The sequence below is a fragment of the Typopeltis vanoorti genome, chromosome 10, assembly GCF_054136105.1.
Source record: "Typopeltis vanoorti isolate ZY-2024b chromosome 10, IOZ_Tvanoo_1.0, whole genome shotgun sequence".
Classification (NCBI taxonomy): domain Eukaryota; kingdom Metazoa; phylum Arthropoda; class Arachnida; order Uropygi; family Thelyphonidae; genus Typopeltis; species Typopeltis vanoorti.
In genome coordinates, this window is record NC_143558.1 from 68,498,294 (window position 1) to 68,513,259 (window position 14,966).

The 14,966-nt window shown below is 34.2% G+C and overlaps 1 protein-coding gene across 1 annotated transcript in view; it reads left to right on the forward strand.

Moving 5' to 3' along the window:
* Positions 1-13,061, forward strand: part of pug (pug C-1-tetrahydrofolate synthase, cytoplasmic) — a 426,201-nt gene extending 413,140 nt beyond the window's left edge. Inside the window, exon 26 of the mRNA XM_090399374.1 lies at positions 12,887-13,061. Coding sequence (XP_090255500.1) covers positions 12,887-12,976 — 90 coding nt within the window. The 3' untranslated portion in view covers positions 12,977-13,061. The remainder of the gene's footprint in view (positions 1-12,886) is intronic.
* The last annotated feature ends 1,905 nt before the right edge of the window (positions 13,062-14,966 follow it).

Sequence of the window (14,966 nt, forward strand, 5' to 3'; positions counted from 1 at the left end):
TGAGACTTCGTTATCAGAGCTTTGGATCTCATTAGTTGACTGAACCTCGTCTTTTCCAGTTCGGGATTTTCTTGGTTCTGAAATTCATGATTGGGAGAGAATTTGTGGTTTACTTTTTCCTATGCTTGGATTTTCTTTGCGTACAATGTTCTTCTGTTCAACTGGTTTCATATTCTGGGCTGGGATATTTGTTGATGAATCCTTGGTAATATAGGGACACTGTTTCCTAATGTGACCATCTTCATGACAGAAGAAGCACTGTGATGAGGAAGATAAGTAGAAAGTGTAGGTTATCCATTTATGTCCGTGTTGATTAATTTTGGGAGGTTGTGTAGTGCGTCGTTGTTTAGAAAGTGCATTAACCTCCCAACCGGCCGGTGTGGATGAAATATTCAACACTCCCTAGCTTTTTTCATGGATCAAAACTTCATCGGCATTCTACCTTTTATCATGCCATTACCTTCCTCCGCCGTTAATCTCGTTACGGCTATTCTATAGCCATTAGTGGATTAAGTGTTGCTGAGTGATCTTTGTGTCCCCTCCCCCCCTGTCTTTACGTCTATTGTGTTGCTTAGAATTTCATTTACTGTCCTAAGTTATTTGACCTTTCTTGCCTCTAAAATGATTTATTGTGTCCTTCCCAAAAATTGAAACGAATTTCACATATGCGAAAAAAATCAATCCTGAAATGACCACTGATCAGCTTTTGCAATGAATCTATTTAGTGATAGTAAATTTGGTGTATTTTATTCTACAAATCAGTGCACCGGAGGAGTTGCACTGATTGTTCTTTCACTTTACATATAATAATTGAATAATTTTTTTTCGAATTTTAAAATTTTCAAATGTTTGCTTTGAAAATATTATGTCAAATATTTATATTTTTAATATTTTGAGAAAAAGGACATATTTATTGAAATAAATATGTCCTTTTTCTTTCGTTTCTAGCGAAATAGCATTATATGGATAATCACATTTCAGATTTAGAAACGATTTTTTGTTATTCATAAAGACAAAATAAAAAAAATGTTAAAATGCTAAATTGCCTTACTCGGTTTCCGATTGTGTCTTTTTGGTATCAAAAATTTATATCCAATGATATTTTAGCAGTGATTCTTCGCCTTCGTCATTTATTTATTTATTTGTATTATGCATATTACGATAATATCTAGTGCATAACCTCGTAGATATGTTGAAAATATAATGTGAAAAATATCATATACGGAATGATTAAACATTTTTGCTCATTTTGAAAATTTTCTAATGCTTCCCCCCCTCCTTATTCTCTCCTGGAACTGAATTGCATAACTATTCTAAATTTCTATACAGGTTTGAAAGCTTTTCTAGACAGCATTCAAAATCAATTACTTCATTTTACCATTTTGACAAAAGATATACGGCAATCAGATTGTATTGTGAAGCTTCTAATTCTGTTCTATTTATTTGCAATCTAAAACCAGCTGTTCTACTGTCCGCTGAAATGTGAAATTTTAGAAATAATATGCTATATTTTCACCATGCAAAATTGTTTATATGCATACCACACAAAAGAAAGTTCAGTAGTATTATTTGTGTTTGTTTTTCTTTTAAAAAAATGTAAATATTACTTCTTCTGCTGCTGCTGGAAGCTATTTCTGAAATAATCTACGTCTTCTAAATACTTGGTAATATCCTCTTAGCTGGAGGAAAAGTTGAAGGCTTATTACTCTCAGTGTTATTGAGAAGAAAGGGGGAGAACACTAAAGTGCCCCAGGCTGTAGTGCAGAATATGTCAAGAATGTCTTGTTTCCTTTTCGATTGTTGATTACCTATATCCTAACAGAAATACTGATATTTTGTTTACATGCTTATACATTATTTATGCTAAAATAATTGCTTAATTTATAATGATCAGTTTCACTTTTATTATCAAAAATTAGAAATTAAATCATACAATTATCTTGAAAAAGAGGATTTGAATTATTTTCAAAGAAAAGGTGCATATGCGTTTCATAATCTTCTTTTTTTGGGGGGGGGGTATAGACCTAAGCAATCTGTGGATATTTCAGATAATTTATTTCATAAATCGTTCGCAAGACAGTTGTTACAAACGTAAATCACTTGGGGAACATACCCATTCATTTTAGTGTAAAATAGTAGCAAAGGTTCAGTGACTTTAGATATCAAATCTAGAAGAAAATGTTATGTCTGCTGAGATTAGAATCATACGTGAATAATTTTTTTATATATATATATATATATAAATATAATATATATATATATATATATATATATATATATCTCCGAAACAAGAAATTTGGAACCCATATCACATTAATGTTGAGTGTTGGCAAGGTGAAAATGTTCCCATTATTATTTATATATTTCATTTATTAACTAGGGGGGCTATGCCCAACCCCCCATGTTCCGGTATGGTAGACCAGTTCTCCTTCAATTGTGATAACTCGAAAGGGGGTTCCGCCCCTGAATTCTGATGACTCGAATTTTGAAGACTCGACACTCAGGGTAGCCCCTGAGTTTCATAACGTTTTGATAAACATGACATAAAAAGGCTTATCATTTTATATATATATAGGGTAGATTTTATTTCATTATTTTTTATTGTTTTGATGAAATACTTTACCTGGAATACTCTTTCCAGTTTCTCTGTGTCATAAAAAGAACTTAAAAATTAGCCTTCAAGATGAAAAAGAAACAGTGCATTTGGGTATCCCTCTATCAATATTTGTAGTCCTGAAAAGGACTGTTTTGATGGCCTTGAACACAAACATTTTTTATTTCATATTGTTCAGAATTTAAAATTCTTGAACAGCGTGGAACACCTTGAAGCAAGGGTAAACACACAAAGCAGTTTTGCACCAGGGCACCAGATTTTTGTTTCCTTTCTGATATTTTTTTTATTACATACATAATATTTGCGTGCAGGTTTTTTTTTTTATTAGCTGTTGGTGGTAGATTTTCGGGATAATGGTTGGAGTTAGCAGCGTTCAACCTCAGATGTCTGGAAGGATTTCCTGTTTTTCTGCTTACTGAAGAAGGTGCATGTGCATGCAGCAATTCTTTCACAATTTCTATTCTGTATTCTAGATATGTTATGGTAGACAAACATTTTTTCTTGTACAGGAGGAAACTGTTCCAAATAACAAAATCCAAACACTTCAAAATTCAAATAACATGTCCAAACACTTTTTTTGTAATATTTTTTATGCTGTTTCCTCATTACAGAGTAGAATGATAGCTGCTGATCGCACCTGTCGACTCAACCCATAGTGTCGTTGTATGCACACACAGCAATGGGTTTTTCTTTCTTCAAACCATGCTTCTCCACGGATTCTGCTGATGGATTGTGCCGGGAAGATAGCAGAAAAACATCTTTTTTGTCTTTCCAATGTAGTGCAAAGACTTTCCCTCGCTGATAAGTTCGGATTTCCCCCTTCGAGAGCTTTCCTGAAGCCAGATCTGGAGACATATCTCGCCTTTTTGCATTTACAGTACCATAACTATCTGTAAGATGCTGTAAAAGCAAATCAGCGAGTTCAGGACACATATATAGTAATTATCCATTATAATGCAGTAACCTTTCCCCAGTAAAGGGTCTAGTAACTGTATTACTGCATGCATCGACAAGGGGAGATCCGAATATTTATCGTGCTCGATTACAGTTTGCTTTCCCGTATAAGGTTTGAAATCCCAAAGATATCCACTTTCCGATTCGCAAAGCATAAAAAATTTTACTCCATACTTCGCTTTCTTTTTGGGAATATACTGCTTACATTTCAGTCCACCTTTGAATGGCATAAGGCTTTCATCGATACTCAAGTCTCTCTCAGGAATGTAGAGTGATCTACATTTTTGACGGATTTTCATCAGAAAATCATAAATTCTGTTGAGGACTGGGCAAGGATGTGTTGCCTGATCGTATTCCTCATTATTCTGAAAATGCAAATACTTCATGATGAGACTGAATTGTTTTTCAGTCATAACATCACGAAACATTGGCGTGTTCAGAATCCAGTCTGTAGACCAATACATTTCGAGAGCGGGCTTTCGAAATGTATTTCGAAACTTCAGGTTTTTCACTTTCTTTATTCTGATATTGCATTTGAAGGATGACAGTGATTTTAAATATTAATTTCACCTATATCCGAATATCACATAATTTCCTGATTTATAATAATCAGGAAATATGTATATTGTCTGATTTATAATTTGCTAATTTATAATAATCACCACATAGTTTCAGTATCGAAAAATTAAAGTTATGTGGAACAATTACTAGAGAAAAATAACGAATTAAATAAAAACTGTACTATGTTTCATAATAGTTTTCGGGTGTGTGATAGTAATGCAACGGGGGAGGGGTTAAACTATCAGAGGCGAAATAAAGTTCAATTCTATTGTAAAAATATGGAAATGAAATTTCACATTTGATATACATATTTTGAATGATAAAAATAGGCAAATGTATAGCTTACTTTAAAAATTGGAGAATAAAATATCTGAATTATGCAGAAAATATAAATTTAAATCATAACTGTTAATTTCATTTTGTAATGACCAATTATACAAGGAAACCAAGAAAGTGAAAGTACAGATTACTATACAACATGAAGAAAAAAATTAGTAATATGATTAAAGAATTTCATGTTATTCTCTATAAAGCAAAGTTGCTCAAGCGTGTCCTAAAGGAAATCTGTTAAGTATTATTCGATTTCGATGGTTTTGTACAAAAATAAAATTAATATAATCTGGAATGTCGGCAGCCGGTTTTCTTTTCTTTTTTTAAAAGAATATTCCAAATAATTATCGTGAATTAATTTCTTCGAGAACAAAGAAAAATCTTTTGTCTAGTAGCGATTAGAAAAAAATTAGCGCAAAAAAATAAAAAATTAAATTGGTTAAGTGAAGAAATTATGCAAGACCTTTATTTTGTCCAGAAATTAAAATTGTATTGTACAATAAAAAGAGAAAACAAAAATATAAATAATTTCTCTATTTTTAGTCTATCATATACAGGGTGTTCGGGATAAATTTGACAGTTTCGTAAGGAAAAAGAAAATCTTCTTTGTATCTATTAAATTTAATGAATTGACAAAAAAACATTACAGGCAGAGTTAATTACAATACTATCAACAAGATTTACTCAAAATAACCACCATTAGCATCGATCACAGCTTCAATTCTGCTTCGGAACCTCGAACAAGCTGATGCTACAGTCTCCCTGGGAAGGGCCGCAAAAACTGTTTTAATTTTATCCATTAACTGGGCTTTTGTATTACTGGAAGTGCGATTGGTATCTTTTTCAACTGCGCCCCATACAAAAAAATAATCCATGGGGTTAAGGTCTGGGGAGTTTGGAGGCCAAACATTTGGACTGGTGAAGTCGTAGAAATTTTCAGACAACCATTTTTGACTTTTCCCAGAGGTGTGGCAAGGGGCCGAATCCTGCTGCCATACATACGGCCTACCATTGGCTACCCTTGTTATCCAGGGCTTGACTACAGTTAGCAACTCCACGAACAAAGCCCGAATTCCAATGCCAGGGTTCTTCAACACCTGTTCCTGCAGATTTGCGAGGAATTCTGCTGTACGAACGCAATCAAATCGTCTGCTAGGGATCTTTCTTCTTGCTACATCCTCGTAGTCACCATTGCAAGTCTCTAGTTCATGCCTGATTGTTTTTACTGTATTCAGGGAGCATTGGGCAGCAGTCGTAATATCCTTATTTTGATGGCGGGCACGAATCATCATGATACAAGTTATTCTCTTCCATGATTCAGGTGGGTTCCAGCTATCCATCCTTTCTGACATCTTGTATATGAATGAAGAAGGGTCCAAACTTTTAAATGAAGAGAAGTGTGTGTTAATACATGTAACTTACGGAAAAATATAATTAATTATAAATATGTCAAATTTATCCCGAACACCCTGTATAACTAAAATCCAGTTCACTAGCATGGAACAAGAAAGTCCATTTCTTGTTATAGGCAACTGAGTCAGCTACGAATGGGAGATAATCCGATTAACCTTTCTCTTCAGCGTGAGAGTTTATCTCACCCTCTAATGGACATGACAGTCAAATTGCACTTCTTATCCAGGTTCTTTAAACAGGTGGGCTGAATCTTATCCAGATTTAGTTGCATCAGTAATATTTTTTGCAGGTACAGTTTTGGCGATAGATGTCAGATACTCTTCTAGTGCAATGTTTTCTTTGGTTGCGAAGATAACAATTCCATTTTCTCAGGAAATGACGTTGCTAACAGTGGTAGTTATTTTTGCCTTAATCAGTTTACTGCTGACTGATGTGGCATTCGTGTGTGAAATCGGTGTTTTGGGGGATGATAGGATATATTCGTTTGATACAACATTAGCATAAGATTTGGAATTGGCTGACCTGTTTTCCGTGTCAGCAGCTCCTGTGACCTTTGCTCTTCCTTCCAGGTCCGAAGTTGTGGGGAATTCTTGCATTTCTGTGTCAGTAGTGGTACAGGAATGTGCAGTTACCATGGTAGGTAATCCTTCGCTGGCGATAGCCGCAGGTGAGGAATGCAGCTAGTGCAGGTGGCAAAGAAGGAATTATGGCATCAAAGTGGAAGATATATAGGAACTCATATACTAGGAGAAGAAAAACTGTCATAAATCACTTATCACTACACTTACGCATACACGACTAGTATGAACGAATAGCTCTCAGATTGGAGAATATATCTATATAAAAAACTAAGTCCTTCCTTGCGGATAAACGTATAAAAGGTGGGAGAAGGCAGGAGCGATATGAACGCATGATATGGATATATAGACAGATCTAATAAAAGGACCTTTTCAAAACAAAAAAAAAAGAAAGAAAGAAAATACATAAAAAAAGAAATGTTAAAACGAAAAAAGTCATAGAAAGAAGAGGGAGAGAAGAGGGAGATAGAGAGAGAGAGAGAGCAGCAAAAATTGATGACTGGCCACAGATCTATATGCTGTTGGCCACATTCATATTTTGGTTAATAGGAATAGTTAGATATATTGCTTTCTGATATTAAGTCATTTACTGTATTTATATAAAAAAACAAAGATAATTTTTTCTTTAAATCTAAATATACTAAATTCCTTAAATTAAGTGCTATACTGTAGTTCAGTGTTTCTCAAACTGTGGTACGCGAAAGGTTTTCAGAGGGTATGTGGCAATTTTCGGCTATGCATCATTAACGCATGGAATCATTATTAAGAAAAAATAATTATTTTAAACATATATATTTCTCCATGAATTATATATTATGTATGAATTCTCCTACTCAAATTGTGAGTTATTAAATTGCGTTACTATCGCCACAACGTTCATGTTCCTGGCGATGGTAACTCGCTCCCTGCGGTAAACAACACCCCCTCCCCAACAGCGTCACTATATACTGAAGACACTAAAAAACAAGTACAATAGTTTTATTGTATCACTGAATAAAGTATAGAGACATTTGCAGTCTGTGTAATATATTTCTCAACAAAAGTGCAATTAGAGACAGCTGGGAATATAAATGGCACTAGCTAATGAATCACATTCCCCCCCCCTCCTCCAACAGAAACTGCTGTATAGACTCAAGCAAAACCATATGTTGCACTGGCAACATATGGTTTTGCTTGACATCACCCCGTCGTGAACATGTTAAAGCTAAGAAATATATAGTGAATGTGTTTCAGATATTATGGAATTCAGTTGAAGAGCATTAGCATTTCAACTCAACTGTTGACTTGCCTTTGTCTTTGGTTCGTGCGGCGATCTTTTGTTAATACCGCACCAATCATATGCACTTCTTCATAGCTGTTCTATCTCTACTGGCTTACCACTGCTATCTGTTTTGTGCTCTGCTTTTACTTCTCATTAGTCATTTGTGAAAGATTGTTCATTAGGTATCTTAAGTCTTGTAAATTACTGGTAATTTCTGCTTGAAATAATGAGAAAGAAGATGAACCTATTTGGGTAGATGACTTTGACGATGCACACAAGGAAACTGTTCTCAATGTCAAAAGTAGAGATAGCAAATAGAAGCTTCTTGATAATTCACACCATTTTCAGTTTTTTTCTGAAAACTTTAGTTTCCGAAAATCCCTGCATATATCTCGCACCACGATTTTTTAGCTTTAATTTTGGGGAAAAAGCGTGAGTTATATTCGAGTAAATACGGTAATTTTTTTAGCTTTCAAATTCTTAAGTATGGATCATTGGTTAAAGACTGGATTTATAAAACGCACAAAAGAGAGCAATATAGCAAATACAAGTAGCTGTAAGAAACAAGAAAATGTTGATATTTTATCTGGATCAAATGAAATTGATAAGGGTGTGTCAGCTGAAATCTCTAGAGAACCAACTAGGAAGCAGATGAAAAATCTTCATAAGTATGGCATGAATTACTTGAAATATGGATTTTCATGGACGGGAAATGAAGAGGAACCTATTCCAAATTTTGTTCTATTAAAAATAAATCATATTTTTTGTTTACATGAACATATAAATTCTAATAAAATAGACATTTACAATGAAATATACTTTAATTAATATTTATTTATTTATTTATTATTATTATTATTTTGATAAGAGGGTACTTGGTAATAATGAAAATTTAAGAAGGGGTATGCGGATATCTGAAGTTTGAGAAACACTGCTGTAGTTGGACTATAATGCATTAAGCATTTAGTCAACCTTACAAAATATTATTATTATTATTATTAACATCAGCTCCCTATGCATTCAAAAAACTCATTGCAGACAGTCTGCCCTCTAATGCAAAAAAAAAATAATAATAAAAATATGCTCCCAAACTAAACAGAATCCATGGATAACAGACAACATATTAATAGACATGCAAAGAAAAGATGCCCTATGGAAACAACTTAAGAAGTTGCCAAACAATATCGTTTTACAAGCTGAATACAAAAGAAAACGGAATCTCTTAACAATACAGATTAGAATGGCAAAAAAGAAACTACTACAGAAACAAATTGACAACAGCTCAGAATGATATAAAGGAAACCTGGCACCTGATTAATGAAATGCTGGACAATACACACAGAACCACTGCCTCAGAAACAATAAAACACAGCTTTGCTTGCGACCCAAAAACCCTCATACAGTTGGCAAACAACTTTAATCAGCTCTTTGTGAACTCTGTCCAAAAATTACAAGAAACAACCTTTCCTCACACAAAGAAACATTCTCCACTAGGTCCACGAGCAACCCAGTCAATGTGGTTCCCCACAGTAACAAAAGAACTATCACTTACAATTCAACAAATTAACCCTAACAAAGGACCAGGAATAGATGGAATCAGACCAAAAGATATCAAGAAACACTCAACCAACCTATGTCCAGTTATACTAAAACTTAAATAAAATCTTCGAAATGGGACACATACCTGAAACACTAAAGACTGCATTAATCACATCCATACATAAACATGGAAAAAGAAACATAAGTAATTACAGACCCATCACCACATTGTCTGTAATCAACCAAATCATGAAGCACATTGTGCATTGCAAAATCTCCACATATGTTGAAAAATTTCAAATCATAACCACAACACAATATGGTTTTCAAGGAACAGCAGCACTCCTGGAAGATTTCACAGACCTAATAAACGCTGCATTGGATAAAAACAGAATAGCATTAGTCATTTTCATTGACCTAACAAAAAGCGTTTGACACACTAACACACAAAACCTTGTTAACGAAACCAACACGTATCAGAATCGGAGGTCACCTAATCCAGTGGTTTAAAGCACACATGAAAAACAGGAAGCACATCACACTATAGGATCAGTGTACAGCAAAGAGGTGCCAGTAACCTGTGGAATACTGCAAGGAGCTGTCCTGTCTCCCATTCTATTTAACACACACACACACACACAACATAAGCCATTTTCCCCTAAAAAGTAAAAATCTTCCAGTATGCAGACGACACGGCCATAGTATCCATTCACAACAATGCAAACATCGCTTACACGACATTAATCAAATCACTAACTGGCTAACCGAAAACGGCATATATATAAACCCTGGAAAAACAGCTAATGATATTCAAAAACCCCCAAACCCTACCCATAGAAACCAAATATCTCACTATGCGACATCCATCCTCCTATACACAAAGTGCCGATCCTAAAGCCGCAACCATCACACAGGTGAAAACAGCACACTATCTCTGACTTCACTTCAATGCTGATCAAAGTTGGAATAGCCATATAAACTACCTACACAACAAACTCAGGATAATATCAAGCAAACTATATCAATTGAAAGATATTGCCCCAACATGCAAACAAAAATTCTAATCTATAAAGCATTATGTGAAAACATTTTAAGATATGCAATCGCGTCATACGCATTCTGCGCTGACTACAAACTTAACAGTTTACAATGGTTTCAAAATAAAATGGTAAAACTGATATTCTGGGAACAACCCACACTTATACGGGCAGCATGAACAGAACACAAAATATTTAAGGTGAAACACTAATGCCACTATACAGTTATGTTAAAATACTACTTCAGTTCAACTTACAGAGTAACCAGAACAATATACCAGATAACAAGATCACAGTCAACAAACTACATAACATATAAGTACAATAATCACTATGGAAAAGCCACCTGACATGATAAACAAACTGCTGTTTGATGACAGAAACCTAGGGACCTATAAGGAGCTGAGACAGGCGCCATATAAATATTATAGCGAGAATGAAAGTTAGAGAAATTCCTCTCTCTCTCTCTCAGTCACACACACAAAACCTATAGCAAACCCCTCTCAAAAAACACAATTACAAGGACACAAACATACCATACCCAAATCCAACCCCACTTGCAAAAAAGTTAAACTGTGCACAAGCAGTAGTAGTCTGCTAAGCATCTACCTGCAAACAGTAAAATCAACACCTGGCTTGCGATGGATATAGAAACAAAACCATGAAACCACCACCATCTATTATCTTCCTCAGATAAGCTCTGCAAAGCTTTGAGGAAGAAATCAGAAATGCCACCCAAAGAAACAAGTAAATATTATAATCGATTTAATAAAAAGTGAATCGTTGTAAATTTAAATGGATCATTGTAAATGTGTATGTGAAAAAAGATGTAAACACATTGTTAATATCATTACCTATGCAATTTAAATAAGATATTTTCCTTTCGGCACAGAAAAAAAATATATATAGATAGATAGATAGATAATTGTGTAATCTATCCTGTGTAACTAAACTATAACTGATTGTTAACTATTACGAAAATCGTTATTACTGCTAATAACACACAAATTGTTGTGCTATATGACTTGCACACTCTACAAAGTATGAGATAAATTGGAATCGGAATTGAACCACATGTGAAAAATTGTAGTATTATCTCTTAAACTGTATGTAATTATATTAAATTGTACAGGGTGTTCGGGATAAATTTGACAGTTTCGTAAGGAAAAAGAAAATCTTCTTTGTATCTATTAAATTTAATGAATTGACAAAAAAACATTACAGGCAGAGTTAATTACAATACTATCAACAAGATTTACTCAAAATAACCACCATTAGCATCGATCACAGCTTCAATTCTGCTTCGGAACCTCGAACAAGCTGATGCTACAGTCTCCCTGGGAAGGGCCGCAAAAACTGTTTTAATTTTATCCATTAACTGGGCTTTTGTATTACTGGAAGTGCGATTGGTGTCTTTTTCAACTGCGCCCCATACAAAATAATCCATGGGGTTAAGGTCTGGGGAGTTTGGAGGCCAAACATTTGGACTGGTGAAGTCGTAGAAATTTTCAGACAACCATTTTTGACTTTTCCCAGAGGTGTGGCAAGGGGCCGAATCCTGCTGCCATACATACGGCCTACCATTGGCTACCCTTGTTATCCAGGGCTTGACTACAGTTAGCAACTCCACGAACAAAGCCCGAATTCCAATGCCAGGGTTCTTCAACACCTGTTCCTGCAGATTTGCGAGGAATTCTGCTGTACGAACGCAATCAGATCGTCTGCTAGGGATCTTTCTTCTTGCTACATCCTCGTAGTCACCATTGCAAGTCTCTAGTTCATGCCTGATTGTTTTTACTGTATTCAGGGAGCATTGGGCAGCAGTCGTAATATCCTTATTTTGATGGCGGGCACGAATCATCATGATACAAGTTATTCTCTTCCATGATTCAGGTGGGTTCCAGCTATCCATCCTTTCTGACATCTTGTATATGAATGAAGAAGGGTCCAAACTTTTAAATGAAGAGAAGTGTGTGTTAATACATGTAACTTACGGAAAAATATAATTAATTATAAATATGTCAAATTTATCCCGAACACCCTGTATGTATTATATAAATATGAGTATTATATAAATTGTATGAATACGTATATAATTTATTAGACAGATAAAGTATTATTTGACATTAAATATATATATATATATATATATATATTATTATTATTATTATTATTATTATTATTAAAATTTATTATATTCTCAAGTAGTTAAATAGTATCCAATCATCAGAATTTACTGTCTCAGAGTTTCATGTTTTGAACAGAATTTTTTTGTTATTATTATCACTGGTTTTTCTTGCCACTGCCAGACCAGATAAGTGCTTTTATTTTGATGAAACATTCTTATCTGTAAATGTATCAGATACACTCTGCTAGTTTTTGGCACATAATTTTTACTCTGGTTATGCATTTCCATATTTAAAAACATTTAATATTTATTTATATTTAGACCCCTCTATACTAAATGCAAACACAAGCTGTGGATCACTCTATTGAAGGGATGTTATATTAACAGATGGCATTTCCTTCACTTTTTGGTCAAAGAAATATAAAATATGAAGTTTATTTTTAATAATAATTCTTTGATTTTACTTTACAGATGAGTACAATGCCTGGCTTGTCTACAAGACCCTCCATTTATGACATAGATCTAAATCTTGAGACTGGAGAAGTTGAAGGGCTGTTCTGAATTGGGGTGGGGGGGTATATATGATAATTGAAATTTATATACACTATATTTTTGTATAATTAAACTTGTATTTTGCTAAATATTGTATGAAATACAATATTTAACAAAATATTGTAACTTTAAAATAAGAATATTGTAATATTTTAATAATAAAATATTGTAACTTTAAAATAAGAAATTTATTTTAAACACCTGTATATAACAAATTACATAGTGTCCAGCCTTTGAACTACTGTTTATGCAAAGCCATGATCTTTTGTTAATTTAATTTAGTTCTATAGTTGGTCATATTGCTAAAGAGTCACAGCTTGATAACTGTGAGAAATCCCTAAATTGAGAACCAATTAGGGCTTCTGACCTAATAGTCAGTCCTTCACCTTCTATGCTGCATGTTATTAGATATCCACTTGGATGCTGAATGAATAAGAATGGACTGGCAGTTTGGGACTTGGCCTGCCTATATCTTGTATTGGCTCAAATCACAAATAGACATGATGGTATGTGATGATGAATAACTTGGCAGATGTAACATTACCTTGTTAAACAAAGCTCCTTCTGTTTTTTTTCCAAGGAACCAGGGCGAACAGTGAAAAGTCAGCTACCAGAACAAAGTTACCGTTACCCTCAGCAGAATTGATGATAGGCACCATCAGCATAAGTATTGGTGGAAAAGAATTAGAACTCACAGAAGAATTACAAAAGTATCATGGTCACATAATTGGTGAAACTAAGAGCTAAAATTGATGAGATATTACTAAATAATAACTATGATGTTATATGAAGAAGTAGTTATAATATTCAGCACTAAACATGAAGATAAACTTCTTGAATGTAAGCAGTTTCAAGTAGAGTGAAGCAGGTAAATTTCAAAATAGGAATTGGACAGTATGACTTATTTGTGCCTGTAGTCCCACAGATGACAACACAGAATGATAAGAAAATGATATTTATTAACTTATTTGTTGATATTTCACTAGTATTATATCCAGCATCTTCAGACCACAAAAACAGTTTGTCACAGTATGCAAAACAACAATTTGGTATAATAGTGGGGCTAGTTTAAAAAAATGTAACAGACAACAACATAAATGGCACCTAATTAGGACGACACAAGTCCTAATTAGGTGCTATCTATTTTGGAAAAGAGATCTTAAAATGACTGTCTCCCAGATTTTTGGTAAATTTATACAGCCATATTTGTTAAGGTTTGGAGTATGTTTTAAAACTTCTGTTGATTCCAAAAACAATCTCTCTCTGATTTATAATGACTTCTGTGGAAACACTTTTGTTTTCTTACAATTGATCCTGTGTGAAGTGGTATCCAAGGCAAGTCAGGTCTAGCACTCCTATGCTAGACCCGACTTGCCATAACAATAGTGCCGGATATATTTTGTATGTTCACCAAGGCAGATGTCAACAGTTCTTCCCGTCTTTCCATAATAAGCCTGGTCACAAGAACAGGGGCACTTCATAAACTTCTGCATGTGATAAAGAAGAAAGTTTATCCTTGGGTGAATGGATGATAGTTGCCAATTTGACATAAGGTTTAAATACGGCATAGCTGATATTTATTGAGCACTCTAGATATCTTTTCAGATGTGACTTGCATTTATGGGATAGTGACAATTTTAGCTGCGGTCTTTTGTGTTAGGCAATGGAGGGGATTTCTAGGGAGCAGTTAGTATTTTTTTTATCCTATGGAGATTATAGCCATTGGCTACAAAAGTGTGACATAAGTGAGTTCAGCAGTAAGAGCATTTTCATTGGAATGAATAGCTCTAGCTCCATGAGTTAGTGTTTTTAGGATATCATGCTGTTGGGCTGGATGATGGTGTAACTGTTTGTGCAAATATCTCTCTCTATGTGTGGGTTTTCTATAAACATAAAAAGATAAAGAACCATATGGAAGTTGTGTGATTAGTGATTAGTCTATCCAGGAAGGGCAGACATTCATTAGCTTCCTGTTCCATTGTGAAGTGGATTTTAGGGT